This window comes from Camelus ferus, chromosome 8, assembly GCF_009834535.1.
Source record: "Camelus ferus isolate YT-003-E chromosome 8, BCGSAC_Cfer_1.0, whole genome shotgun sequence".
Taxonomy (NCBI): Eukaryota; Metazoa; Chordata; class Mammalia; order Artiodactyla; family Camelidae; genus Camelus; species Camelus ferus.
Window position 1 is genome coordinate 3,575,858 of NC_045703.1, and position 26,877 is coordinate 3,602,734.

Below are 26,877 nucleotides of genomic sequence, written 5' to 3' on the forward strand. Positions count from 1 at the left end.
TCTTATAGAAAGACCTGCACTTTCCCCACTGATTTGAGATACCATGTTTATCCATTTCTCTTTTCCCTATTTTTCCTATTTATTTATTATCTATTCCTGAGCCAGTACTGCTTTATTAGTGTTGGTGTTTTGTTTGCATATTTGATAAGGCAAGTCCCTCCATCATTCTTCCTGGTTGTCTTAATAGAAAATGTATGTTATATTTTTATAGTGGTACGAAATCATAACTGGAGAAAGTTTATTGATAACCTACTACAGCACAGTAGTTAAGAGCACTGGCTTTTGGATCAGATAGAATTAGGTTTGCATTCTAAGGCACAAATTGAGGGGTAAGTTTCTTCACTGCTTTTAACTTTAGTTTCTTAATGAGCACAACAGTAGTGTCTAAATGAGAGTCTGAAAGTTCTCCTGTTAAAATATATCGGTGTTCTTGGGTATTCATTACATTTGGAAACACATATCTCCCAACTAAAGTCTAAAACAAAGTTATGAAAATAAGTGTTTTAAAATTTATTGCCTTGCATCTGTAGTAACATCTCATTTGACTGGTAGGGACCTTTACTACACAAGTCTATTCAGCAGCCCCAAGGCTGGTCTGTCTTAAACAACATCAGATAAAAGTGTATCCTGCTTTCAGAGATCTCCAGTGGAAGAATCCCATAGTGAACAAGGTAGAGGTTTCCCTTGAGCTTTTGGAGGATGGGTACGTTAACTTGTGCTTATGGAGGAGTGTTGTGACATGCTATGGAATACCTAATAAAGTATTATGAATTCTCAGTCACAGTTGATATTGTCATTCACAGCTTTTCCCACCATCATGGCATTTATTACATCTCCACTTAGATATCCATTGGCTGGTGCTGGAAATTCTTCACATGCTTGGTGAAAAATTGAGTAAGTTTATGGATTTCTGATTTATGTCCTTTTTTAATCTAACATTTATATTTTTGTAAATCACACAAGTAATGAGTGCTTCCTGACTTTTTTTTTTAATCAAATAGTAACCAAAGTAAAAAGTGAAGGTCTTTTTTTTTTTCCAGAGGTAACTACCGGGAACAGCTTAGCCATTTATCCATCCGTATTTACTTATTATCTATTAGCATACATATATAGAAACTCACAGGTAGAATTTTTTGTTTTGTTTCTAACCACAAATTGTATCATCATATTGTTCTGTGTAGTGTTTCTTTTAACATTTTTTTAGGGATCTGTTCACGTTAGTACATATAGTTTTACTTGATTTATTTAAGGGCTATATGTTATGGACTTATCATAATTTATTTAGCCAAGTCTATTTTTTAATATTTCAGTTATTTCTGGGGTTTCTTGATATTACAAATAATATTTCACCGAACATCCTTGTGCATATACACATCTTTGAATATTTGTACAAGTTATTCTGTAGCATAGAATATTCTTAGAATTGAAGTGGCACATTGCACTTTTAATAATTGTATTTGATGCTCTAGTGCTGTATAGTAAGTTTCCCCATTTTATATACACTATTGAGTGTGCCTTTACCTCATACTCTAGCCAGTAATGGATATTTATTTATTTGTTTTCGCCAATACATGAAAAATGATATTGAATCGATTTTTGCGATTTCCTGATTACCAGTGAAGTTGAACATCTTTACTTAATTTTATTGTTTTTTATATTTGCTCTGTTAATTACTTATTCATTATCTTTTGCAAAATATGTGTTGTATTATCTTTCGTCTCATTATCTTTCCTGTTTTTCTTTAATTAATTAGTAGTAGTTTGTATGTATTATGGATAGTAATGTTTTATTTCACATGTTGCCTATTTCTTGGCCTTGTTCTTTGGCATCTTCAGATTCCGTTATCAGTTTAGCAGTATTCTCTAAATATTATTTAGTTGTAAATTATTAATTATTTAGGTTATAAAGACATTCTTTACCTCAACACCTGCTTTTCAATGAATTAATAAATACAAAAATACACATACATATATATGTGTATGTGTGTGTACTCATATACATAGACGCGAATATACAAAGCTATGTATACAGAAATATATCATTTCCTCTCTCATGTGGACTCTGTATTTCAAATAATATTTTCTTAGAGCAAAACTAAGGTGGACTTACTCTAATACAAGTACAGATTTTGGTATCTGTTACTTTGGTTTGCTGTATTTCATGCCCACAAAACAATTGTGCATGGTTTATCAGTATTTTTTGGAATAATAATGTTTTAAAGTCTTTATTTGTTAGAAATCTAGGTAGAGATTTTCTTGTGTTTCCTCTTTTATTTTTGTTTCTCTTAAGTGTTGTTGCACTGTTGCTTTTCAGATGGCCTTATTAAGAAAAGAGAATCTGATAAATGGTACTTGGGAGGATTGAAACTTTTTAGGTGATGTCTATCAGTGCTCATATATGAAAGGAATTGTCTTCAAATTTAACTTTTATTTGCAGAAAATTTGCTTTTAACTGTGTTGCAGTTTTGTTATTTAAAGGTGTACAGTCACTTTCCTTCTGGATTGGTAAGGTCTGCTGTACTTTTAAATACGATTTATTTTTTCATTCCATTTTTAGAACAAGTTGTATATGGTCAACAGTTTATGAATCTGGCAGGTGACAATTTAACCAATGTCAGCGTATTTGAAGAACACTGTGAAAATCTTCTTTGTGATTTAATAAGCCTGTCTCTCAACAGGTATGACAAGGTAATGCTTTAAGAGTTTATTTGCATTTTTGGTACTTAATGGCAATAGTCAATACTTAGAGCATGTGGTATAATCTGTAAGAATTTAATCTAAAATGGTTTACTTGTTAATTCTTCTAACTTTATATTTACTATTTGGGAGTTAGATGGGAAAAGTATTTGAGTTAAACATTTAAAACAGGCCAAAATTAGTGTTTTTGAACTGTTTTTTTCCAAAAATAGCTTTTCCATCTTGTCAAAAGTAAATAAAAACAGAATATTTATGATAATGATTGTAAATTTAACTACTGTTCAAATAGGAAAAACTAGCCACTTAATAATCTATTGTTTGTTGTTATAAAATAAATGAGTACTTAAATAAAGTAGTTGACAAATTTAAAGAGGTTTTGTTTGCTTATTTTCATAAAGGGTCTAGAGGCCTGGGGGAAATACGTGTTTTTACTAAATTGCTTATCATAGAGTGTTTAATGCAAATAGTGATTAAAAAATGCTACTATATACATTTATTTTCAAGCAATGGAAATCTGTCAATTATCATCACTTATTTCAGATTACAAGCATAAACCTTACCTATGAGGAATTGGGATTTATAACTTTTTAAAATTTAGATTGTGTTTTATATATTTTTATTAATATCTTTTAAATCTAGTCTGTATATTACAATTAATATAATTAGTAGGTTAACCAGATATGATATAGTAATATCTTAATGGTTGTTTTTTACTATGTATTATGTTAGAAAAAATATATGTAATATGTGAAATAATGAATGTGTTATAAGTTGCAGAAGTCTAGCTGTACTTGCAAATACAGTACATATTCTCTATATTATTTAGGGCCATTGAGGATATATTTGTTACAAAAATGTTAAAGTTGCCTAACCTTTATAAATTTCTAGTAATTATATTTATTCATACTTACATCTGCATTACAATGAATCAAAATTTATTTTCTAATCATTTCTTACAAGTCTTTGTATTTGGCTGATGGATTCAATCAAGGTTTGGAAACCATGGCCCTGATGCCAAACTAGGACGCTACCTATATAGAAATAAAATTTTACTGTGACACACCCTCCTTTTTTATCCAGTGCCTGTGACTGATGTTGCACAGTGGCAGAATTGAATAGTTGTGACAAAGACTGTTTTACCAATAAAGCCTCGAATGTTTATTGTTTAGCTTTTTACAGAAAAATTTTGCTGACCATTGGACTAGATGATTAAGGCAGAGGGTTTTTTTTTTTAAGTTGAAAATAAAATTCATTCTATACTTTAGTTTTTAAAATGGGAATTTATTTTCAAAAGTAATGAAATGGTACATTTTTTGTAAACAGTTTTATGTAATGGAACATAAAATTTAAGTCATCTAAGTCATTCTTTTAAAACATTTGGGGGGATATGTGGTATGTAAAATTCTGCTCTCTTGTAACTCTTTTTGCTTCTTTCCTGCAGGTTAGACCTTCTGAAGCATTAATGAGTCACCATTGCCCATGTCCATGCATTAAAGAATTATGGGTTCTACTCATTCATCTTCTTGACCACAGAAGTAAATGGTCTCTCTCAGAAGTAAGTTGTAAAATTTATGTTATTGTTACTAATGCTTGCATTGAATTTATGCAGTGGTTTTGGCAAAGAAAAATCTTAAAAGTTCCTTCTTTATAGTAAGACAACCACTACTCCCAAACAGAGCATTAATTGAGTACTAAACCTCTATTATATATTTAATCCTAAATTGGTAGTATAAAGCATTTAGGAGAAATACAAAATTTAACTTTTATTTTCTCAAGTTATTTTTTTGTTCTGTTAAGAATCTTTTAAACTAAAATACTTAAAAACTCTCTAGTAATCCAGGAAACATTTTAGTCAGGAAATGAGGCAGATTTAGACTTGGGGAGAAATGAAACCTAGGTTTCTAGTAATCAATTTTACAGTGTCTTATTTCAAGAAGAGAGAAAGAAAAGCACAAAGGGGAAGGTGGGAAATTTTCTTTCACCTCATTTGGAATCAAGTCTTCAAGTTAGGGATTTATTTTATTTCAAGTGCTGTGAATTAGTGAAAAAAGAGAAATATCCATAGACAGAAGTAAACACAAACAATTCATTATGAAATGATACTTAAAATGATTTATGTTATTGAAAAAGTACTTTAGATTTTTTCATAGGTTTTTGACTTTCCCAATTTCTACACTTTGGGGATAGTAACTATTTTTGAAGGTTTATAGCATTATATTTATTTTGTGTTATTATTAGTAAATTTACTAGGTATAAGTAAAATAAATTTACTACATATAAATTTAAGTTTTTATCTATTATTGAATAAGAAAAAAATTTTTTACTGACATTTTAGTTTGTCAGTAGAGTTCAGCTTTCTACAGTGAGATTTAAATGTTACAAAGTCTCAGCAATTTTTTTCCTTTGATTATCTGCCAGGTTATTTTATTTCACTTATGTGGTAAACATCAGTTTTACCATTTTTTGCAAAGCTAATCTTTATTTTATGAGAATTCTACTTTTTTTTTTAATATTTGTTCTTACTTTATATATGTCAGACTTGGAAGTATAAACCACATATTGTTAGTGAAAGCATATTCATACTTGTTGCCATGAGTCTTTTCCTGGATTTTAAACAGAAAAATAGGCATAATTTAAAATATTATACTGTAGAAATTTGCATTTTTATTTTTAAAAATATACATTTTAACCTAAATGACTGTTATGTTCTTTCTTTTGTATAGTTACCAGACTTACTGTCTTAAAACAATGAAACTCTGAAGTCATTTCATTTTTTTAATACAACTGAAATAAGTTACATTATTCAAAGATTTTGAAAGTTATTTTATTTTGAAAGTTAAATTGGAAGTTTCCCTTCCTACCAGTAAGATAGTTTGACCTTCCTTCTAAAAAAATAATGTAATATAATCGTGCTCAATATCATATAAGCGTTTTAAATGTGTTAGTATACTTATTGAAAGTAAGAGATACTGAGGCCAAATACTAAATGTTTAAAGGGAGAGCTCAGGTTAGCTGAACACAGAAACTTAGAGACAGTTGCCGAATTGTATAAGCCTGAACATTAGCTTTCAATTTGTTATAAGACACAGGAATAGAAGACAATGCTCAGAGATGACTCAAGTTGGTAACCTGATATACACAAACTACCCGTAAGTCTGGGCCCTCAACAGAATGAACTGGAAACTCAAGTAAATTTGTAAGGAAAATTGCCTGTCTTTAGCTTTGTTGCTTTGCAGTTTAAAATGGCTTCAGTGTGTTTGTTACTATAAGCCAGCACTCGTGCAGGTTTATACTGTGAATTCATGTTGCCTAGATTGTACTAAAAATTTCAAGCCAATGACTTCTAAGTAGACAATGCATGGACACTTAAACCCATATCTTCCCATGTAACCTCCCCCAAAGTATAGAATAGCAAGAACAAATAAAACTGCACCAAAAACCATGTCGATAGCATAACTGCAGCATAGGAATGTTCAAAGCTGTAAATTAAAAGTAAAAACCACCACAGCTCTACCATACAGCAACTACTCACAGGAAAGAAGAAGAGAGCTAGCAGTGGCCATAAAATTGGTCTACAGCCATTGCAAGAATGTGAAAAATACTGGAAAGTTTTCTTATAGATCAAAAGGATAGGAACATAAAAATGTGTGCATGGAGGAAGCAGTCTCTGAAGGTAGAGCTTCTGGAGAGTAAGAAGTCAAAAAGGGAGTGGTTTCCCCTTGGTAATTAGGTGGTGAAGGGGACAGGAAGTAAAAGCAAAAAATGTTGAATCTTGTAAAAAGAAAAGAAAAAAAATGAAGGAATTCATACCCACTCTCCCACTACCACCACAAGAAAGAAAGGAAGGACGGAAGAGAAGGAAGGGAGGAAGGAAGGAAATGGGACTTCAATATTTTGGCAAAAGGAGGCTTCACTGAACTAGGAATCTTTTAAAGTAGTCCAAATTTACAAAATGAAAAGAAGGAAACTAAGCAAGTCTTTATAAAGTAACTACAAGAAAATGGAATTGATATACTTTAGCTGACGACACCCTCTGCCCTAGAAACAACTATAAAGCCGAAGAAAATTGTAAGACAGCACTCCCAACTAATTAAATTGACAAGCATTCTAGCATTTGTGGCTGAAAAACTAACAAACAAACAAACAAAAAACACCTAGAATGAGATATTCAGATGTTAAAATAAATAGACCAAAAGCTAGGAATGAATGGAAAGAGTAACCTGAATGCAGGAGAGAAATGGAAGAAACAATCATTTTAGAATTGAGTAAATTACAAGGTGCCCAAGGAAAATTGACTTAAATGAAACTTTAATAAGGGGCATGGAAGAAAGGCAGAAAAACAACCAAGGGAATAAAAATGAGATAAAAGTATGTAAAGGGTTAGAGAGAAAGTGGTTATAATGAAAGGGAAAGAGGAAATAGCCGTATGTTTAAATGAAGTCCCTAAAAAAACCCTGAAAAGAATGGAATACAGCTAACATTCTGAACTATTAACCAAAAAAACACTCCAGAAATAAGGCCTAAATCTACATATTGGGAAGGCCTACTGGTCTACTGGTTAGTGAAAAATTAATACCAAACAGTCCATCCTGAGATATATCATTCTGAAACTATTTTGCTGCAGACATACATAAAGCATCTTCAAGTCTTCTAGGCAAAAAGACTAAATTCTTAGAAGAGCAAAATAATTTTACCTGCACTAGACTTCTTAAGAACAACATAAAAACAAGGCAACAATGGAGCATTTAAAAAGACTCAAAAACCCTTCCTCTTTGTGAGGACATAGCCCGGAGTCTGTGACCCAGAAAAGGTCCCTCACCCGACCATGCTGATACCCTGATCTCAGACTTCCATCCCCTAGAACTGATGAACAACCATTATGGCACAGTAGAACAAGCCCTCAGCTTAGAGAAAAGCAATTTAGTCCCACCTTTTACTCTGTAGAAATTAATATGATCTCTAACTGTTAGATATACTCCCTTGATAGAAAGCTCAAGACTAAGAAAAAGTGACTAAACCAAAAGGAAACAAAACAACAACAAAAAAGTCCCTTCTCAAACAAGAAAGAAGCAAGTTAAAAGTTACTCTTTGTACTGACTGACTGATATACAATGGCTTTAGGGACCAAGATGGACTTGGATAAGCTGAGAAAGAAAACAGGAAAAGCAATGGAAAGATTCAGGAGGAACAGGGAAGCTTTCCATTTCATTCATCCAGGAGTTAATGATGTTGCAGACGATGTGATTATTCCATGCATACTGACAGTGAGCTAAGCTCTGTAGAACCTATTCTTAGGAGCTTTCCAGACTGCTGAAAGCAGAGATTTTTTTTTTCTCTTATGTAAGTATTTTAAAAATTTATAATGTGACAGCACTGATTTCTACAATGCATTCAGTTTCTTTTTTCAAAAAAGAAGAAATTATGTGTGTCTGGCAGAGCAAGCTAATATTCTTCCAGAAAGAAGTATTGACTCTAATCATCTCACGAAAGATTAGCCAATTTTGTAATCTTTTTAAAAAACCTACTTTTGGCTGTTTTGATCTTTCATTGATTTGCTCATCTTTGCTGTTTTCAACTTCATAAAGTTGTTTTACTTACTACCTTTTACTTTCTTTGGGTTTATTACACAGGAATTTTTTTCCCTAGCTTCTTGTAATGAATTCTTACTCATTAATTTTCAACTTCTTTTTCTCTAACATTTGTGTATAAGGTTACATGTTTTCCTCTGTGTCTTTAGCTATAGTCCCAAAGCTTTAATTAGTAGTATGTTAGTTATTTACTTCAAAATATTTTATAATTTCCATCATATCTTCTTTGCTTATGGGTTATTTAGAAATGTATTTCATTATTTCTAAACAGATGTATTTCTCCTTGTAGTTTTGTCAATGTTTATTTTCTACATTTAACAGTGTATTATTGGCCACATAAAAAATTAAATTTATTTTATCTTCCTAGTGAATTGGACCTTTTATCAGTATGAAATGACTTTATGCTTTCATTGGTTTTAAAGTCTAATTTTCTCCAATATTAGTTTAATATGTTACCTTTCTTATATCTTTATCAATTCTGAATCCTTCAGAATTTTATGTTTTAGATTCTCTCTTGTAGACAGCTTACAGTCTATTCTGACAGCATATCTTTTAAATGAGCATTTAGGAGTCCATTTGCAGTTAATGTAATGACTCATATATTTAGTTTTAAATCTACCATCTTATTCTGTATTTCTATTTATACACCTATTTTTCCACCAGCAGTTCCTTCTTGCCTTCTTTTGGGTTGACTATTTATTTCACTTTTCCCCTTCATTAGCTTGTAAGTTAAATAACCTAATTTCTCTTCTTTTAGTGATTATCTTAGAAGCAACAGCATACATTGAAATATCTTGGTAATAAATACATGTCTTTGCTCTTATCTTAGACCAAAGGACCTTAAAATACTCTAACTCATTTATGCCCTACCCAATTTATATGCCAGTATTACTGTGTACTTTAGCTTTATTTTTCAATCCCACTAGATTATTGATTTATACAAAACATTTACTACTTTCTTTACTCTTTATTCCTTCCAATAGCTCAGACACCCTCCTCTCCCATTTTGACATCATTATTCTTTTGCATAAAATTTATCTTTCAGGATTCCTTTCAATTTTGCTTCATTGAAAACTTTTTTGCTGGATGAAGAATTTTATGTTGAAAATTATTTTGTTTTAATACAATAGATATCATTCCCACTGGCCTCCATTGCTGTTGAGAAATCAGCTATCAGCCTAACTGCCATTCTTTTGAGAGTAATATATTTTTCTGTCTGAATGCTTTTAGTCTCTTCTCTTTGTCTCTGATGTTCTTCAGTTTCACTATGATGTATTAAGGTGCGTTTTTCTTTTTAATTGCCCTAAGTGGAATTCAGAATAAAGTCAGAATAATGATTATCCCTGGATGGGAGAAGATGTGATTGTGGGAATATGTCAGATCTTTCTAAAGTACTAGTCATTTTCTGATTCTTAACCTGAGTATTTTTACTACTGTTTAAGATTTGTATATGTGTTTTGAATTCTCTTCAGTGTGTATATTTCCTCATAAAAATGGAGGAAAAAACCCAAATCAAAGGTTATTGGATCAGTGCCTTAATTTAATTGAGTCATATTACCTCTGTTTCTATAGTCATTTTGGAACTGGCTGAATAAACTACTCAAAACACTCTTTGAAAAATCAAATGACCGAAGAAAATCTTCTGTGCTTGTAATCCAGCCCAGGGATCCATTAGGTTTTAGTTGGTGGATTATTACTCATGTGGCATCATTTTACCAGTTTGATCGTCACGGTACACCAGATGAAATGGTAAGATTTTATTTTTTTAAACTTTCATGTGTTATCAATTAATATGTATTTTTTTGTAGACAAGTTTAGAAAGTGAGCAAAAACAATAAAAATCAGATCATAATCCTACAGAGATAAATTCACCTTCTGAATCTAGAAGCTGTAGACCTTTCTGTAAACATCTTGAAAAATTGTTATCTTTATGCTTTTATTGTTTGTTTAAGGAAACGACTTGGGATCTAGTCTTAGCTCTGCTACTGAGTAGTTGTATGACCGCTAGGAAATTACTTAAACCTTTCTGGGCCTCTTTTCTCTCATCCAGAAATCATGGGGTTGGATTGTTCTATTCAGAAGATTCCTTCTAGTTCTAAGGTCTCTAAGGTTACTGAAGGGAAAGCCTATGTCTCTAGAAATGAATTAGAGAAGCTTTTTGCAAAGATATTTCAATCTGTTAAATAACCATGAAGTGTACTCAAACAAAAAGAGATTTTAACTAGTATATTAATTTCTAATTGGAAACATTTTTTCATTGTTATTTAAAAAGCCCTATGAAATAAAACAAGCTGGTAGATGTATTTATTTGAAGCTTTATTTGAATATAACTTCTTCCATGTTCAGAAATAGTATAGTATTATATCAGCCCATCGGTTCCATTAAGTAAACATCTAGAATCTTGAAGCCAGTGTGTCTGTATTTTCAAAATTGGTCTGCTTTCTGGGAGTAGTTAACAAAATTGGCTGATCATCAGACCCATCTGTGAGTTTTTAAAAATTCAATTTTCTCAGATCTAGAGATCCTGATTTAGTAATCTGGTCTAGAGTTTAGGAATCTTTATTTTTTAAAAGGTCCTTGGATCTCATTCTCTATCAGCTAGGGGAACGATTGCTTTATGAAGCATGTTCCTTGATGGGCTTTACAGATTTTCCTCTTTTGGGAATACTGGAAAGAGCTCAGAAACCATCCGTGGAATCTAAGGATCAGTTAGTATCGACGTACTGTCGCAGAAATTGAAAGGGCCTCAAGAGTTCTTCTAAGTGATCCCCTAGTAATAAAAAGGTCCTCTGGGAGGTCCCAAGATATGGTAAGATAGTAAGTCAGGAAGTGCTCTCAGAAGTCCACACCTAACTCAGTATCAATGTATTTAGGCATTCTATTAATTTATTAAGGGAGGTCAATAGAATGAGCTTCTCAGAAAAAGACTGTCCTTTGTTTCTGTACATGAGTACTTCCCATGCTGATATAAGATAAATAATAAATGTTACAGATTGCCATTATTACTGTCATAGTTCCTTTATTGAGTATTTTAATGAAGTTAATATGGTTATGGTTCACATCTTTTAATTCTTAAAATACTAGAACAATGAAAGAATTTTTAAAATTTACCTATAATTCAAAGGTCTTTACAAAAGCACTTTTATTTCTCTTATCATTTAGCCTTAATTTTTCCAAATGCATATTTGATTTTAGTCAGGATAAAAAAGTATGGTAATTAGTTAAGAACTTCTGAGTTCCTATTGAGTGGCCATCATAATAATAGGTGCCAATGATAGGATACACATGAAATTGACTGTACTGCCTCTTGCTTCAAGGAACGTGCTTTCAGGTTGTTAATACTTGCTGTAACTGCCATTAACACTTATTTGAGTGAGTGGTGTGTTTCAATAGTGGTTGATATTGACCCCTTCATACTCCCAGTGTGGTAGGTAATCTGCCAAGGTAATATATATCATTACTATTACTGTTGTAGTGTTGAACTGTACTGGTTCAACCACCCTCAGTTGCACTGCTGAAATCACTCTTCTCTTTCATATAGAGAACTCCATAGGAGATTATTGCTTTCATTAGCTCTATATCAAGATAGTAAATGAATTGTCTGTATTTAGAATAGCTTAACCTATATCTTTTAATATTTGTCAGCAGTTCCTTTATGCATGTTCTTTTGCCAAGATATATATTTTTAATATCAATTTTTAAAATTATGTAGGTTTTAAGAAGAGAGTCATAGTATTTGAAAAAATTCATATGATAAAAATAATAAAGATATATAATGTTATATATTTTTATATATATATGTAAGATAGACTTTGCCTTTGTTCATGAGTCATCAAAGAGTTTCAAATATTTGTGGACTTCTTAATGACTTTAAAAGAAAAACTCAAACTCTCTAGTTAATAATAGTTTTCATTTGGGGTGATACCTTCAACATAATGCATTTGCAAAGTGTTTTAATATCTCAAAGTGACCTTGGATTTTATCTCATGAAGTGTTATGAAGTAGATGAGGGGTTAATATTTCATCCATTTTACAAATAATGATACTGAGGTACACAGGGGTTAAATGTCACCCTGTTTTTATCACTTAGATAAATTTTCTATGAAGATCCTCCTAAGGACTGCCTCTCATGGCCTTTGGTAGGATAACCATATAAACCAGTTTGCCCAGGGGCAGTCCCAGTTTATGCCTATTTTCCCCTCATCCCATCTGGTTAGTTTTTCTCTTTTACTCTCAAAAATGTCTCTGTTTGGTTTATGAATCATATAATCATTTTAATCTATGAACATAAAGGCGTATTGACTCATTCTTTCAGAGAGATTACATTGGGTGTTGATTTCATTTTGGGATATCCTTAGATCAGAATTTTGAAAATTACCTGAATTCTTTTTTCCTCCTTATGATATATTGGCATAGCAAGCTACCATATAGAAAATAGTTATGCATTAAGCATGCTTTATTCCACTGAAGAGTAATCTGGTGTGAGAGGATGATGCAAAGGAATAATGGTTATTCATATTTTCTAGAGCAGAGAAATAACCCCTGGTCTTGTGATAATCATAGAGATGTTTCAGTTTTTGAGCGTGAACTGTTTGCCCTGTAGGTTAATGTGAAATCTTTACATTTTAAATAGGTTTCAGATATGGTTAAATTTTTTTTTAAGTTATTGTAAACTGGACGTTTGCTATATGTGGATTTAAATCATAGAGCTTGCCAACTGCTTAATACAGGCCTATAAAGAAAATTTGGTATCTCACTTCTCATACTAGAGGCTTTGATTTTTTATATTTCTGTTTAATGCTTTTCTCCCAACCTACATGAGAGTGTGTTATCCTCTCACAATCCCAGTCATCTATTTTAAAAACAAATATAGTTTAAAGAGAAAAATTACTTCGGGGCATTGCAGGGATCATTTTAACAGTGCTTTCCCTGCCCAGAACATAGTGCAATCAGTCAGGCCAGCTGATGCTCGTCTTTGAAACATCTGAAATGGTGACTAGATAAAAGGTGTGAAATACAACCTTAAAATGAGAGTTGTACCAGGTTACCTAGTTGATTGGAAGTGGAAGGTGGGGGATCTATTTTATATTTCTGTTTCTGGTGGAGATACCACCTGTGTTGAAACTTAAGTGAATGTCTTAGTTTTAATATTGGGACAAGAAATATAAAACACAGTCCCCAAATGATGGCAGTTTACCTCCTTTCTATTCTATAACTTAGTATATAGAAAAAAAAATGCTGGTCAAAGTTAAGTTTTCCTGTGGAAGTAAAAATCTGTATCCCTTTTATACATATTCTGCCACTCAGACTTGATTTGGGTATGATATAGTTGCCATTTTTTTCCCTGAATTATGGTTTATTTTTGTTTTAGATTGTAACCACAGTACTGATCCATAGAGATGAAGTTCCTCGGACAAGAGTTATAGTACTTCTCCATAATTTGTGTGATTCAAATGTTTAGAACAGAACAACTGAAACACACTCATTAGCACTACAAATTATAAAGCTAAATACATCAACCCTGTCAGTTCCTGCTTAACTAAGACGTTATCTTAGTAAAGAGTGATTTTTATAAAAGTGAATTGCTGAAAGCTGAGGGAAGGCTTGTTAGAAAAAGAAACTCAGTTACTGATAGCATGGTAAAATGGAAGGAACACTGGCTTTGGAGCCAGACCTACTTGGATTTGAATCCATGCTCTGACTTGTATACACATGACCTTTCTGAAACTTAATTGTGTTGTCTATGAATTGGAAAAGATTTTTTAAAAGAAAATAAGAATGTAAAGACCCTAACATAATGTATATATAGTATTGGTAGAACAAAATAGTCTCCTCCTTGAGAGAATTTTAGGGCCAACTACCAAGTTTTAGGGCATTGCCTTCAAAGCTGCTTCATTTCTCATAACAACTATGAACAGCATAGTTGTTTTAATAGAGATAGTAGGGTGTGAGGAGGCTCTTTGCATTTGCTCTTTAAAGCCTTGGGCTTAGTTTTATGAGGTCTTATGGTTAACTTTTTGCACATTTTATTCCTCCCTTGTCAGAAACTAGTTGTCACTTGCTTCTTCTTAGAGGCACTTTCTTTGCTTCTGGTTACATCCACATATCCAAACGTTTAAGAACTGAGTTTCAAGTGAACTGAGAGTATCCTCTGAGAAGGTCCTCCAGGCTTTCCTGTTGGAAAAGTAGACTTGTTCTTAGTGCCTAGCCTTTGTGAAATATTTTGGCTTTGTGAAAGTTCTCTTTCGCTTTCTTCCATATTGTAGGAAGTCTTCCAGGTAGTTGAGGTTGCCAGATACGTGACCACTGGCTAAGTGAAATGGCACGTATAAAATTTTTAGTTACTTGTTTACTAGACTAGGCCATCTTGAGTTTATTATGCATAAAATGAAGGCAGAACTCTGCTGAGTAAAGTACAGAATAAAGAACACACAATGTAAAAACTCAAAAGCATATGTAATTTTTTTTCCTGTTAGATTATAATCTCACAGCAAATATTCAATATTTGTTAAAACATTTGTAATTTTATAGAAATACCACTGTTTAATAAAACAATTCCTAATAAGGTTTATACTGGATTGGAGTAGTTGTATATTTTTTTCTATCAAGTCTCTCAACTAACTCTTTGCCGAAGTCATTTTAGACATTCAAGAAACTAATGATATCTGATGATAGAGAAAATGTACTTCACATTTAGCTTGGCTATTTTATAGTTTCAGTGCATAATTAAGAGCAATAATTCTGATGCAGTATTTTCTTCCTTTCTAGAAACAAATGGAATCAAATTGGAATTTTGCAGAAGAACTGCTGAAAAAGTCCGTCAGTGTTCAGGTACCCATTTAAAGTGAGGCAGTTTGTGGGCTTTGCTAAATGTTTATGTTACAGATTTTATTTGTAACAATCAAGCAAACGGTTAAAATGATTTAAATGACAAACTTGGTCTACTTTTTAAAAACCTGAGAGAATTATCATTCTTTGTTAATGCACGGTCCATGTTTCCATTAGTGCCTGTTCTTTGAAGATTTTTGTTTTAACACTGAGTTGCCGGTTAAAGGACAAAGATAATTATCCTAGTTGGTGACTTTGACAAAGTGTATTCAAAATAAGTAGTAGATGCTTCAGAACTATAAGCCATTCCTTTACTGTATGATATCAAGTCTAGGAGACACGATGAGGGAGATAGTGGCATTGGAAATTCAGCTATATCCTCATCACAGCAGGAAGGTGACTTGCATTGCTGAGCAATTTGTCTTACAGGCTTGAATCATACTCCAACTGATAAGGTCCTAGTTTCTGAGCCCTCATTTCATACCTTATCATTTTTCTTTCTGCAAAGCTGTTAATGTAGTGCTTCATGGCCCAGAGGTCAGATTTGACCTCCTTTTAAAATAGTTTTAAATGTGCTCTTCATCACATCTTTAAACATATTGTATTATAGTTCTGTATAATTTTGTAGCATAAGTTATTTATGTAAGAGTTTAAGGGGAAACTTTAATATTTTTAGTTTTGGGAAATAGACTACTTTTCTGTTAAGAAATGAAGATTGTTAAAACTTGAAGAGGAGTAAGAAGGAAATAATGTAGTACAAGATTGCTACACACACACATTTATTTTGTAGCCATTTCTTTGAAAATTACTTTCATAGCTTGAAATTTTCTTTTCCTTGTTATCTATACAAACTCTTAATTTTTTAAGGTGAAAATGTAAGTACATGTAGTTGTAATATGATCTCCTAATTATGAACTGAGAATTCTAGATAAGAATGACAAAGAACTCTGAATATGTGAGTTGTGTCAGAAACAGAAGAGGCATTATCTCAACCATTGTAAAAATTTTTATTTTCTTTTTTCTGTATCGTTTAATTGGCTTTCTCCTTTGTTCTTTTTGAAAGCGTATTGATTTGATAACTCAGAAAATTTCATCCATGTATTTTTACTTCAAGAATGTACAGAATCACTAAAAAATGGTTATCATTATTTACATCAGCTATTAATCCAATCTTAATGCCTTAACCGAGTTTAGAAATCTCTTGGTTAAACTTGCTTTCACTTCTAACAGTATATGAATTTATGATTTTGTTCAGCTAGGTTTTAAATTACAGAGTATTTCTTAGAAGGCACTATCATATGAATAAATACCCATATACCCATAATGGTCCAGGACGAACAGGAGAATTTATCATTGCCTCTCTTACATAGAAATGTTTGCTTTTTGATTAAGAGATTAAAAACCCTCTTTAAACACTTTTAGGTACTTGAAAATTAATGCTTTTGTTCCTTTGGATTGTGGCTCCCTATAATTTTGATTTTTAAATGAAAGAAAATCATTTGCTTGGGGGGAAAAAACTTAATTGAAATATCTTACTCCCAAAGTGATAAAACTTACTCTGATACTGCATAGTATACTTTGATAATGAAACTAGTATTTTAATGGTATCAGCTAAGGATGTTTTGAAGATAAATCCCTAATTCTTGGAAGTAAGTAGGATAACCATCTGGAACTTACCTGGCTGGGAGTATCCCAAGATACAGGTTTCCAGTGCTAAAACCAGGAAAGCCCTGAGTAAACCGGGACGAGTCAGTCACCCTAAACGCACGGAATAGTACAGCTAAGCTAAGAAACTTTCTCTGTGAATTTAGTTGTAGCATAAAGTCAAAGTAATATCTTTCCTGTGAGAGAAGAGGTCATTATAATATATAGAAAGAAGCAGTCCATTCTCTCTAGTAATCTCAATTTTGTCATGCCTTGATAGTATCAAATTAGATTTTATAAGTAGTAGAGGACTACTTGCTGGAGTTCTTGAAACCAATTTTGTGGGTGCAGTAGGTGGTCATAAAGAATAAATAATATGTTTGGATAGAGCTATCAGTTTGATTATATCTGTTTTCCCCCATTGAAGTAAATTAAAATCCGACTATGCTCATGTGCTTTGACTTGATCTCCAACAGTGAAAGAGAGTCTATTTGCAATATTAAAAAAAAAAAAGTTTCACATATAAAGCAGTCTTTAAATAAAATTGGTAGGCAATCCACTGTAGTTTTAATTAAGCAAATAATGTTCTAAAATTTTTTCTAGCCAGAGATGATCTTCCAGAAACAGACATTGAGTTTTGTTAGTAAAGAAAGCATATATTGTTTAATCTTACTTACATAGCTACAGTTGAATAGTTAAGTATTTGCTTTAAAAACAGTTTTTTGGAGGTAATCCTATTTAATACTTGTGAATGCTACCAGTAAATATTTGTTTACCTTTAAGATAGCATTTTTGTATTCATATGAAAAGGGAGATTTTTAGTTTTGTGCTACAGCTTTTTAAAAGCTCATTATTTTCTGAGATCACAGAATAATTTCCTAACAAAGATCATGGAAAAGTATGAAAAGAAATCCTAAGCAAGCTTAATATTTTTTAATTATTGTTTTCATTTGTCAAAGAATTTGGAGAGTCCAAGGTTGTAAACTCAGAATGTGATAGGATCTGAATAATGTGGGACAGTAATCTTACAATTACTAATCCAAAAATCATTGTTTTTTGGACAGAAGGATCTTGACTGGGATATTGAAGTCCAACTCTCTTTATCCAATCCTAAAAAAGTCTCTCATCAGGTAGACTAACAGTTAGCAATTTAGCTTACAAATAAATTTTATTCTCCTAATGGTGTCTGACAGGTACATTAGTTACTCAAAAAATGAACTCTCAGTTGTTATATTGCATTTCTATAGAATAAGTAAACTAGAGTAAATGTTTTCTTTTTTAGTTCAATAAAAGAATTTGATATATAGAATATGCCTGAGTTGATCTTTCAAAATAAAGATAGGAAGACATTCTTTTAAAAAATGACTAAAAATTTTTAAAATGACTGAAAAGGACTAAAGTAGAGATCAGGACCAGGCACTATGGAATATTCTAGGGTAACTTTCTCCATTAAATAGTTCATACACGCTAACGCAGGTGAGATGAAAAACCCAGAGAGCCCTTGTGAGAAGGTCTTGTGAGAACTGCGGAAGTTGGGTAGCAGGGCTTGGGATTGAGACAGGCAGGTGTATGCCTGTGTAGAAGAGAGCCCCACAGACCTGGTTATCAAAAATTTTTAGTCAGCGGGTGTGGATTTAGATGTTGTTAATCAAACCTCTTTGTTTAGATATGGTTTGACCTCAACACTCACAAAAGTGAAATATATGAGCTTAAGGTACAATACTGTGAACCTGTTACATTTAATATTTGATCATCAAAATACCTAATGTTTAGGTCTAAAAAATTCATTTCTCTCTTGCAGGGAACAAAATGATAGCTATTCCTCTGCAAGCGCTGTACATAGCACTTAGTGTACATTCTTCTGCTTCATGCTTATGACAATCTTGTGAAGCTCCATTTTACACATTAAAAACTGGGGCCTAGAGGGAGCTTGTCCAGGTTCACACAGCTGGCAAGGAAGTAGCAGAGCTGGGATCCGAATCTTCATATGTGTTTTACTCATTCCGCGCTACCTCGGAGCCATTTGACCTTGTTGGATTCTTTGTAAAACTTTTTTTCATTATGTCTGTTTTAAAACTTTTTTGCTGCTATGTGTTTGATTAGTAATTCATTTTGGTTTCTAGATCTGTTGGTAATACTTGTGGAAAGTATCTAAATTTTCCATACTATTTTTTTTTTTCATTTTTTTGTGTGTTTTCTTTTCCCTCCCCAATAAGTGTATGATGGGAAAATGTAGGAAGAAATTAATATACTCAGATGTTCTCAGATATCCCTCCTCACCGTATTTCAGCTGTGGTTCTTCATTATGAATTTGAGCGAAGATGTCTGTTGCTTCTTCTACTCCTGACTATTGTATATTCTTATCTCTTTGGCTCTCTGAACTTGAAGATGGGCAGATCCTTTCTTTCCTTAATTCAACTGATGTACATACACATATTTTTTAAAGGGGATTTTCAAGAAAAACTGTGGGAACGTGGTTCAAAACAAAATAATGGTTGAATATACAGAATATGAAAATGTATACTATCTGTAATTAATTTAGGCTGAAAAAGAGAAACTTGCTTTTTAAGTTACATTCAACTGACTAATTATCTTTCCTTCTAGAACTCTGGGGGAAATGGTATTTTCTAAGCCATTTCTTTTCATTTTCATCTGCAGCCACTAGCAGGAAAATTAAGGAAAAATCGTCTTTTTTCCTTAAAAAAAGAAAAAATCTCCCAGGATGCCATATTTAATTTTTTTGATCGGATACAGTGAAAAGAGCACGGGCTCTGGCTTCACAAACTTTGATTCAAGTCTTGATCTGGTCACGAAGAGCAATCTTGACCAAATCTGGTGTCCATTAAATGTTCATTTCTTTTCCCTCCTGTTTTTGGAAGGTGGCATAGAGTAGCATGTATAGTAGACTTTTGAGTCATATATCATGGCTCCGTCCCAAGTGGACTTGGATAAACTATTTGTAACTTCTGGACCGGAACCTTTTTTTCTATAAAATGAATGTAATAAACCTGGAATGGTATGAGAAATACATGAACTAACATGTAAAACATCACACAATGCCTGACACGTAGTCTGTATTCAATCTTTTGCTTTTCCCAAACTTCATAAATTTTTAAGGTTTAAATACCATTTTTATGGATTTTTGATGTAAAATGAGTTTCAGATATCAAATAAAACAATACAAAACTCTTCAAAATGAGCCCGCTTTTTAAATATAACCTACTTTTTAACCTTGCAGCATAATAAAATTAGTATGCTTTCATTCATATCAATAGTGTGCTATGGGAATAAGCCTAGGTCTAGCTTAATATTTTCATAGTAAAAGAATATTAGTGAACCTTGTCTTGGGTTTCATGAGTTTAACTGTCTATTAGAGACGCTGAATATCTTTGCCTAAGCCATGCAGCTATTTGGTGAAAAGGCACCAGAGCCTAGATCTCAGTTTTGTTTGTGAAACATTTATGGAGTCTTTTGGTGAACCAGGCACTGTGTTGGGCCCTGGAGACATTATCCCAACCCTCAGAGAGCTTATAGACACTTGAAGGCAGATAGACATTAAAATTAGCAAGCTAAGTACTAGAATACAGGTGTGTAAAGTGTGCTGTGAGCATAAAGAAAGGCCCCCGAATAGTGTGAAGTTAGGAAGTTTCCTAAAGGACTTGAAACTTGAGTGTATTCTAATAGATTAATAACTAAAGGAGTTAAAAGCTTTCTCCAAAAAAAATCTAGTCATGTTTGGTTCACTCTCATTCATTGAAAGATTTAGCACCAACATCACTGTTTTCTTCTATCCCTGTATATTACTTTTATTAATGACCCTGACATTATTGTGTAAATCCACCTGTCCTCTAAGTTTTCTAATATCCTCACTGCTTATCAGATTTTCTTTTACTTACCTCACCCACCTCCTCCTGTAGTTATGCTCTACATTTTTTCATTTTTTTTTCATTTTCATTCTGCCCTTCTTTGTTAATCTTTTCATTTTTCTGTCTTCTTCCGTGTCCAAACTTCCCTCCTTAAGCATTTTAGATTATACAACCACTACTATAATCACTCTACCACAAACACCTTTAGTTCCATAGCCCTTCTCTGTTTGAAACTTAGCAATATTGAATCCTCTTTTACCCTCTGCCACCCTCACCTCCAGCTGAATGTTGCTGGAAAAAAATGATACAATCATTCTTACCAACTGATCTGACTTTAAATTCTTGATCATAAATCTCAAATGGCAGTCAGTTCTAGAGTGTTTGCTTTTTTACTCTCCAAAATGGCCTATTTCAGAATTTCTTTTTTAACACACAATTCAACACATGCTCTGCCCCAGTCAACTTAGCTAAGGATCTTGCCTCATAAATCATTGAGAAAATAGGACCAGTCATTTGAGAATTCCTTTATCTTTACACCTTCAAATTACCCAACATGTCTGCTTTGTACACAACCTCTCAATCCGCTTTTCTGTTATATTGGAAGTGTCACTGTTTCTGTCAAAGTCTAATTCCTTTCCCTGTGCACTGGATTTTCTCTCTTCTCACCTGTTCAAGGATTTTATATATCTTCACTTAAATATCTCTACTTCCTCACCTCTTCTTACCTCCTCAGCCTGCTATAGTTAAGCTTCTTTCTCTGCCATACCTGAAACAACTCTTATCAAAGCCATCAATGACTTCCATAGTGTCAAATCTAAGAGTTCTTTGCTCTCATTTTAACCTCTCAGTAGCATTCAACCCTCTTGGCCACTGTCCCTTTCTGAAATATTTTTCTTGGTTTCCATTATGCCTGGTTTCTTTTCTACCTCATTGGCCATCAGTTTTTGCTTAGAGACTCCTTTACTTTTTGCTTAATACCTAAATTTTGGAATAAACAAAGGGCTCTCATTTCTGGATCCTTTTCTGTTTTCCATCTATAGGCTTTCCTTTGTTGATCTTAACTAGCCTCTTAGCTCTAAAACCCATTAATATGAAGATAACATCCAAATTTTTATCAGTAGCTCTGACTGTCCCGTTGAGCTCTAGACCCATATGTCATTTGTCTGCTTCATGTTCACACTTGCAGTCTCCCATCTTTTCCTCCCCTAGTCTTTGCCGTTTTAGGAAATGGTACCATCAACCCATTTCCTTAAGCCAAAACCTGGGAATTCTCTTTAATTGCTGTCTTTACTCAATACCTTAATATAACTCAGCAGCAAATCCCATTGCCTCTGTGTCCAAACATATCCCGAAAGTTGTCTGCTTTTGTTAGTCTTACAGTTGCACAGAATTGCCTCCTAACATTTTTTTAAACTTTTTTTTTAAATTGAAGTGTAGTTGATTTACAACGTTGTGTTAATTTTTGGTGCACAGCATAGTGATTCATTTATACATATATATATTCCTTTTCATATTCTCTTTCATTATAGGCCATTATAAGGTATTGAATATAGTTCCCTGTGCTATACAGTAGGACCTTGTTGTTTGTGCATTTTATATATAGTAGTTAGCATCTGCAAATCTGAAACTCCCAGTTTATCCCTCCTCACCCTTCTTTACTCCCTGGTAACTGTAAGTTTGTTTTCTATGTCTATGAGTCTATCTCTGTTTGGTTAGTACTTGAAGGGGGGGGGCTCCTAATATTTTGAGTTGGCTGAAGGAGAAGGAGGTAGAAAAAAAAAGTAGATGTCTTAATGTAATCTTCGGTAATGGAATAACCATGCAGGTTTGTTAAAAAGTGACACACCACTGAATCCCAGTCATTCAACAATTATTTATTTAAAGCTTCCTGTATACCAAGCACCTTCAAATTTCCTAGCACATCTACTTTGTACTTGACCTCTCCATCTGCTTTTGTTACATTGGAAGTGTCACACTGCCTTCTAATTGGTTTTACTACTTCTGTTCTTATCTACTATATTCTTTCTCCATGCATGATCTAGTGTGGTGTTCTTGAAATAATCATTTGATGTCACCCTTATGCTTAGAGCCTTCTAGAGGCTTCCCAACATAATTAAAATAAAATTCATACTTCTGACTAAGACATATAAAACCTCAAATGACATATGGATCCTGACGGTCTCTTGACTTAATCCCATAATACTAAGCTTTCTGCTAATTCAGGAACTTTCCATGTGTTTTCTCTGCCATGAATACTTTTCTTTCAGGTCTTTAAATGGCTGGTTCTTTTTTCATTCAATCATTTATCCCAAATGACGGCCCTCAAAAAGGCCTTTCCATTCATAGTTCTTGATATATTAATGGCCCACATCCTCTACCAATTACTCTGACATATCACTCTGCTTTTGTTTTGTTTTTCACAGCAGCCATAACTGTTAACATTTATCTCATTTGTTTCAGTGTCCTCTTTTTCCATTTTCCCCAGAGTGTAAATTCTGTTAGTGGATGTACCATGTATGACTTACTCATTGCTTTATGTTTAGTACCTTAGAATAGTGCCTGATTTATAGTAAGCTTTGAATAAATGTTGAATGATTGGAATTCAGTGGTGTGTCACTTTTTAACAAATATGCATGGTTTATTTCATCACAGAAGATTAAAGTGTCGCATCTTTTCTTCTCTCTCCTATTGCCACTTCCTAAAAGGTTAAAATATATCTACTCTGCCAAGCCTCTGTTTCTTAGAAGAAAATCTCTTATATTCCCATAAAGAATCTGACCTAGTCCTTAAGTATGACCAAGTCCTCTGAATTTGTATACATCTTAATTATTAGGTCATTTATGCTACTTCTTTCTGGTTTAGGTTTCTTTTTTGGTCTCTGGGTTTTATACCATTCAGTTATGAAATACCTACTATAAGTAATTGAGTTAAATATCAAATTGAGTTATGTAATTTCAATTATCTGAATATACTAATGCTCTCTAGAGCAAAGTTTTAGTATACCTTATGCTGATTTAGACCTGGTCTGAAACTGAGAATGGGTATGATTTGGTGATGTATACTCATATTTTTTTTAGGAGCAGATTACTTGGTGCAATATCAAATGATAATATTTGTGTTGCTCAAGCCCATTTACTTCCTCACAATTTCAGTTTATTTTTTAGGATGGTATTTTGGAGGAGCAGTTACGAATGTACCTTCACTGTTGTTTGACCCTTTGTGATTTCTGGGAGCCAAACATTGCAATTGTCACCATTCTATGGGAATATTACAGTAAAAACCTGGTGAGTAAATAGAGAATGAATTTGTTCCAGGAATTTGAAGAATTTGTACATTATATTTGAAGAATGTTTTTATGGCTTAATTATAAATAATTATGGGTTTTTCTTAAAATTAATTTTTCAAAGTAGAGTAGTTCAAGAATAGTTTTATCTTTCATATTGTATATAGAGCATTGGCATAAGATAATGGAGCATTTGGGGTCCCTTTTCTTTTAAGAGTGAGAATAAGCAAAGTAGCCAAAATTGTAGCAGAAAGGTATTTCTAAATATCATTTGTAGATTTTTCTAATAATTATTGTTTGCCTATGACACATTGAACACATTGATTGAGTAAGACACAATTTCGACATTTGAGTAGCTTATAGGCTAGTGGACAGATGCACATATATTGTTGGAAAAGGCTTATAATACTGTGGGATGCTAGAGGAGGGAATATCTGACCCAGTTTTTGGACTTGTAGAAGACTTTATGAAGTCATAATTTTCTAAGTTGGCCTGAGGAATGAGTAGAATTTTCCAAGTACAGAAGAAAAAGAGCATCTGAGCAAAAGGAACAGTTTGGACAAATATATAGAGACATGAAAAAAACATGATTTATTCCTACTATGATAGTTCTGAATCTGAATGATGGCTCTGAGACGATTATGAAGAGATATGGGAGATAAGGAAAGTAGAGAAGTTAGTCTGGGACTCGATTATGAAAGGCTAAAGATAATGTGCAATTAACTTATTCAAGAGACGTTGGAAAGCAGGCATGTGACATATTAGGTATGTGTTTGAGAAAGTGTTTTCTGAAATTAGTATAAAGGAATTGAGTATAGATGAGTTAGTAGTCCAGTATAGTTGTATAGGCAAATAATGCAGTGAAACCTTAAAGTAGGGACAGCGGATTTTAAAAGGAGAGGATAAATTTGGGAGATGAACATTTTAAAGGTAGATTTAAAGGATTAAGTTACTTGTGTGTGAAGACAAGAGAAGATTTGGAATGTTTGGTTTTCTGGGTAAATACATAGTGAACCCCTCAATCAAGATAGAAAGTGAAAGTGGAAGATTACAATTACCAGTTTGAGATTGTTAAAAATGAGAAGAATACCTTTCTCTGAAGTGTAATGTCAGGCTGGTTGGAGAAATAGCCGATTCTAGTTCTGAGTCAGGATGTGTACAAAATAACTAGACTCATCTCAGAACTAGAATTGGCCATTTCTCCAACCAGCCTGACATTACAGAGTATGTTGCCATACCTGAAAGCAGGGTTGTATCAGAGTAAACTGGAGCCAACTTGAAGGAGCTCACATTGCCCGACACTGGGTAAATTTGAGCATGAGAAAGAATCATAACTACTGTGAATTAAAATATGCCAAATGTGTTTAAATCCTTGAGTTTATGGCATTTTTAGAAAAATTATTATTCTGAATAAAACTATTCTGAAAACTATAAATAAAGGAAAATATAAACTATATTTCAGAGTAAATTTCTGATGAGCTAATTTAGAAGGAATGATAGAATTAGCAAATTGCTATTTTGTTATGTCTGATGAAATAAGCCATCTGGACGAGGACTGTCGATGACTGCTAAAACTGTGGGGATCAGACAGCATGATCAATCTTAACATCACAAAAAGAATGACAGTCAGAATTTATGTGCCTCTTTACTTACTGAAATAGAAAGTAACCAGTAAGTACTACCGATAAAGGATTCTTACCAAAAAACTCAACCTAAACCCGATCAGTCCTCTAGATACAGCTACCAGTTTACAGAAAAGATAAGAGGATAAAAGAATACATGAAGTGACACTAGGGAGGTACAAGCAGCTAAATCCAGAATTTAGGAAATTCTGCACAATAAATTATCTGATAAATGGTATGACAAAAACATTGGGGAGCTGATAGAATAAAAGAGATTTAAGAGGCATATCAATCAAATGCAGTGTGTGATCTTGTTTGTATCCTAATTTGGACAACCTTACTGTCAATAAGACATTTGGGGATAATCCAGGAATGTGAACACCCCTTGATGTTCTGTGCTTTATGGAATTTTTTATTGGCAGGGAATATATGGTAATGACTGTGTAATCTTTCTGATTAACAAGAGTCAAACTTGCAGTGAGCTCATTGGGATTTATAGCTTTCCATTTTTCTTCAGAAACTTAATACTTGTTTTCTATCTCTTGCTTTTAGAATAGTTCTTTCAGTATTTCTTGGCTTCCTTTGAAAGGCCTTGCAAATATTATTAAGTCACCCTTGTCTATGCTGGAAATGGTGAAGACCTGCTGTTGTGATAAACAAGACCATGACCTGTATAAATCCAGTAGTAGCTACACTATTTTCCTTTGCATTTTGGCGAAAGTTGTTAAGAAAGCAATGAAGAACAATGGCTCTCATCTTTGGAAACAAGTCAAAGGAAGGTGTGTGCCATGTCTTTGTCGTGAATGTTCACTTATATCTTTAAAGAAGTGTTAGTGTTTTTATTTATTTTTTAAGTTAATTTGTGCTTTGAGGTCTTTATTGTTCACAGTTCAAATGTATTCATTAGTTTAGGACAGCAAAATATGGAGCATTTTGATCTTGCCAATTTGTTATAGTAAGGAACAAACCTAATATTTGTAACTTGGGAAAGATTTTGATTTCTTATTGATCTCATTAGCCCTGAAGATTGAAATCTCATATATTAAATGCAGAGATATAAGAAAACTATTGTTTTTCTTGCCAAAGTTAATTGTCATGTTTTACGCATATATTTTATTAAAATTTGTAGAAATGAAAAGCGTCTTCAAATTGTACATTGGCAGGTGATAGATTAAGTCTATAAAACTTTGTGTTTTTTGATCCCACCAGTCCCACAAACCATCCTTTCTTGAATGAAAACTAACCAGAATATAGTAGAACTGGATAACTCTGATGTCGTTTGAGGAGTATGCCATTTTCATTTCTGGTGTGGTGAAGGGAACTTTTGGTCGCATTTGTCTATTGTTCTCC

General features: G+C 32.9%; 1 protein-coding gene across 2 annotated transcripts in view; it reads left to right on the forward strand.

The window, feature by feature from the left end:
- Nucleotides 1-26,877, forward strand: part of MMS22L (MMS22 like, DNA repair protein) — a 107,501-nt gene that overhangs the window by 11,795 nt on the left and 68,829 nt on the right. Inside the window, exons 7-13 of one of the 2 annotated variants that reach the window (XM_006187233.3) lie at nt 804-894; nt 2,557-2,687; nt 4,138-4,251; nt 9,857-10,033; nt 15,053-15,115; nt 23,787-23,906; nt 26,080-26,306. In XM_006187233.3, the coding sequence (XP_006187295.1) occupies nt 804-894; nt 2,557-2,687; nt 4,138-4,251; nt 9,857-10,033; nt 15,053-15,115; nt 23,787-23,906; nt 26,080-26,306 (923 nt within the window). Of the gene's footprint in view, nt 1-803; nt 895-2,556; nt 2,688-4,137; nt 4,252-9,856; nt 10,034-15,052; nt 15,116-23,786; nt 23,907-26,079; nt 26,307-26,877 lie in introns of those variants that run through there. The other variant, XM_032484420.1, reaches the window with a different exon arrangement.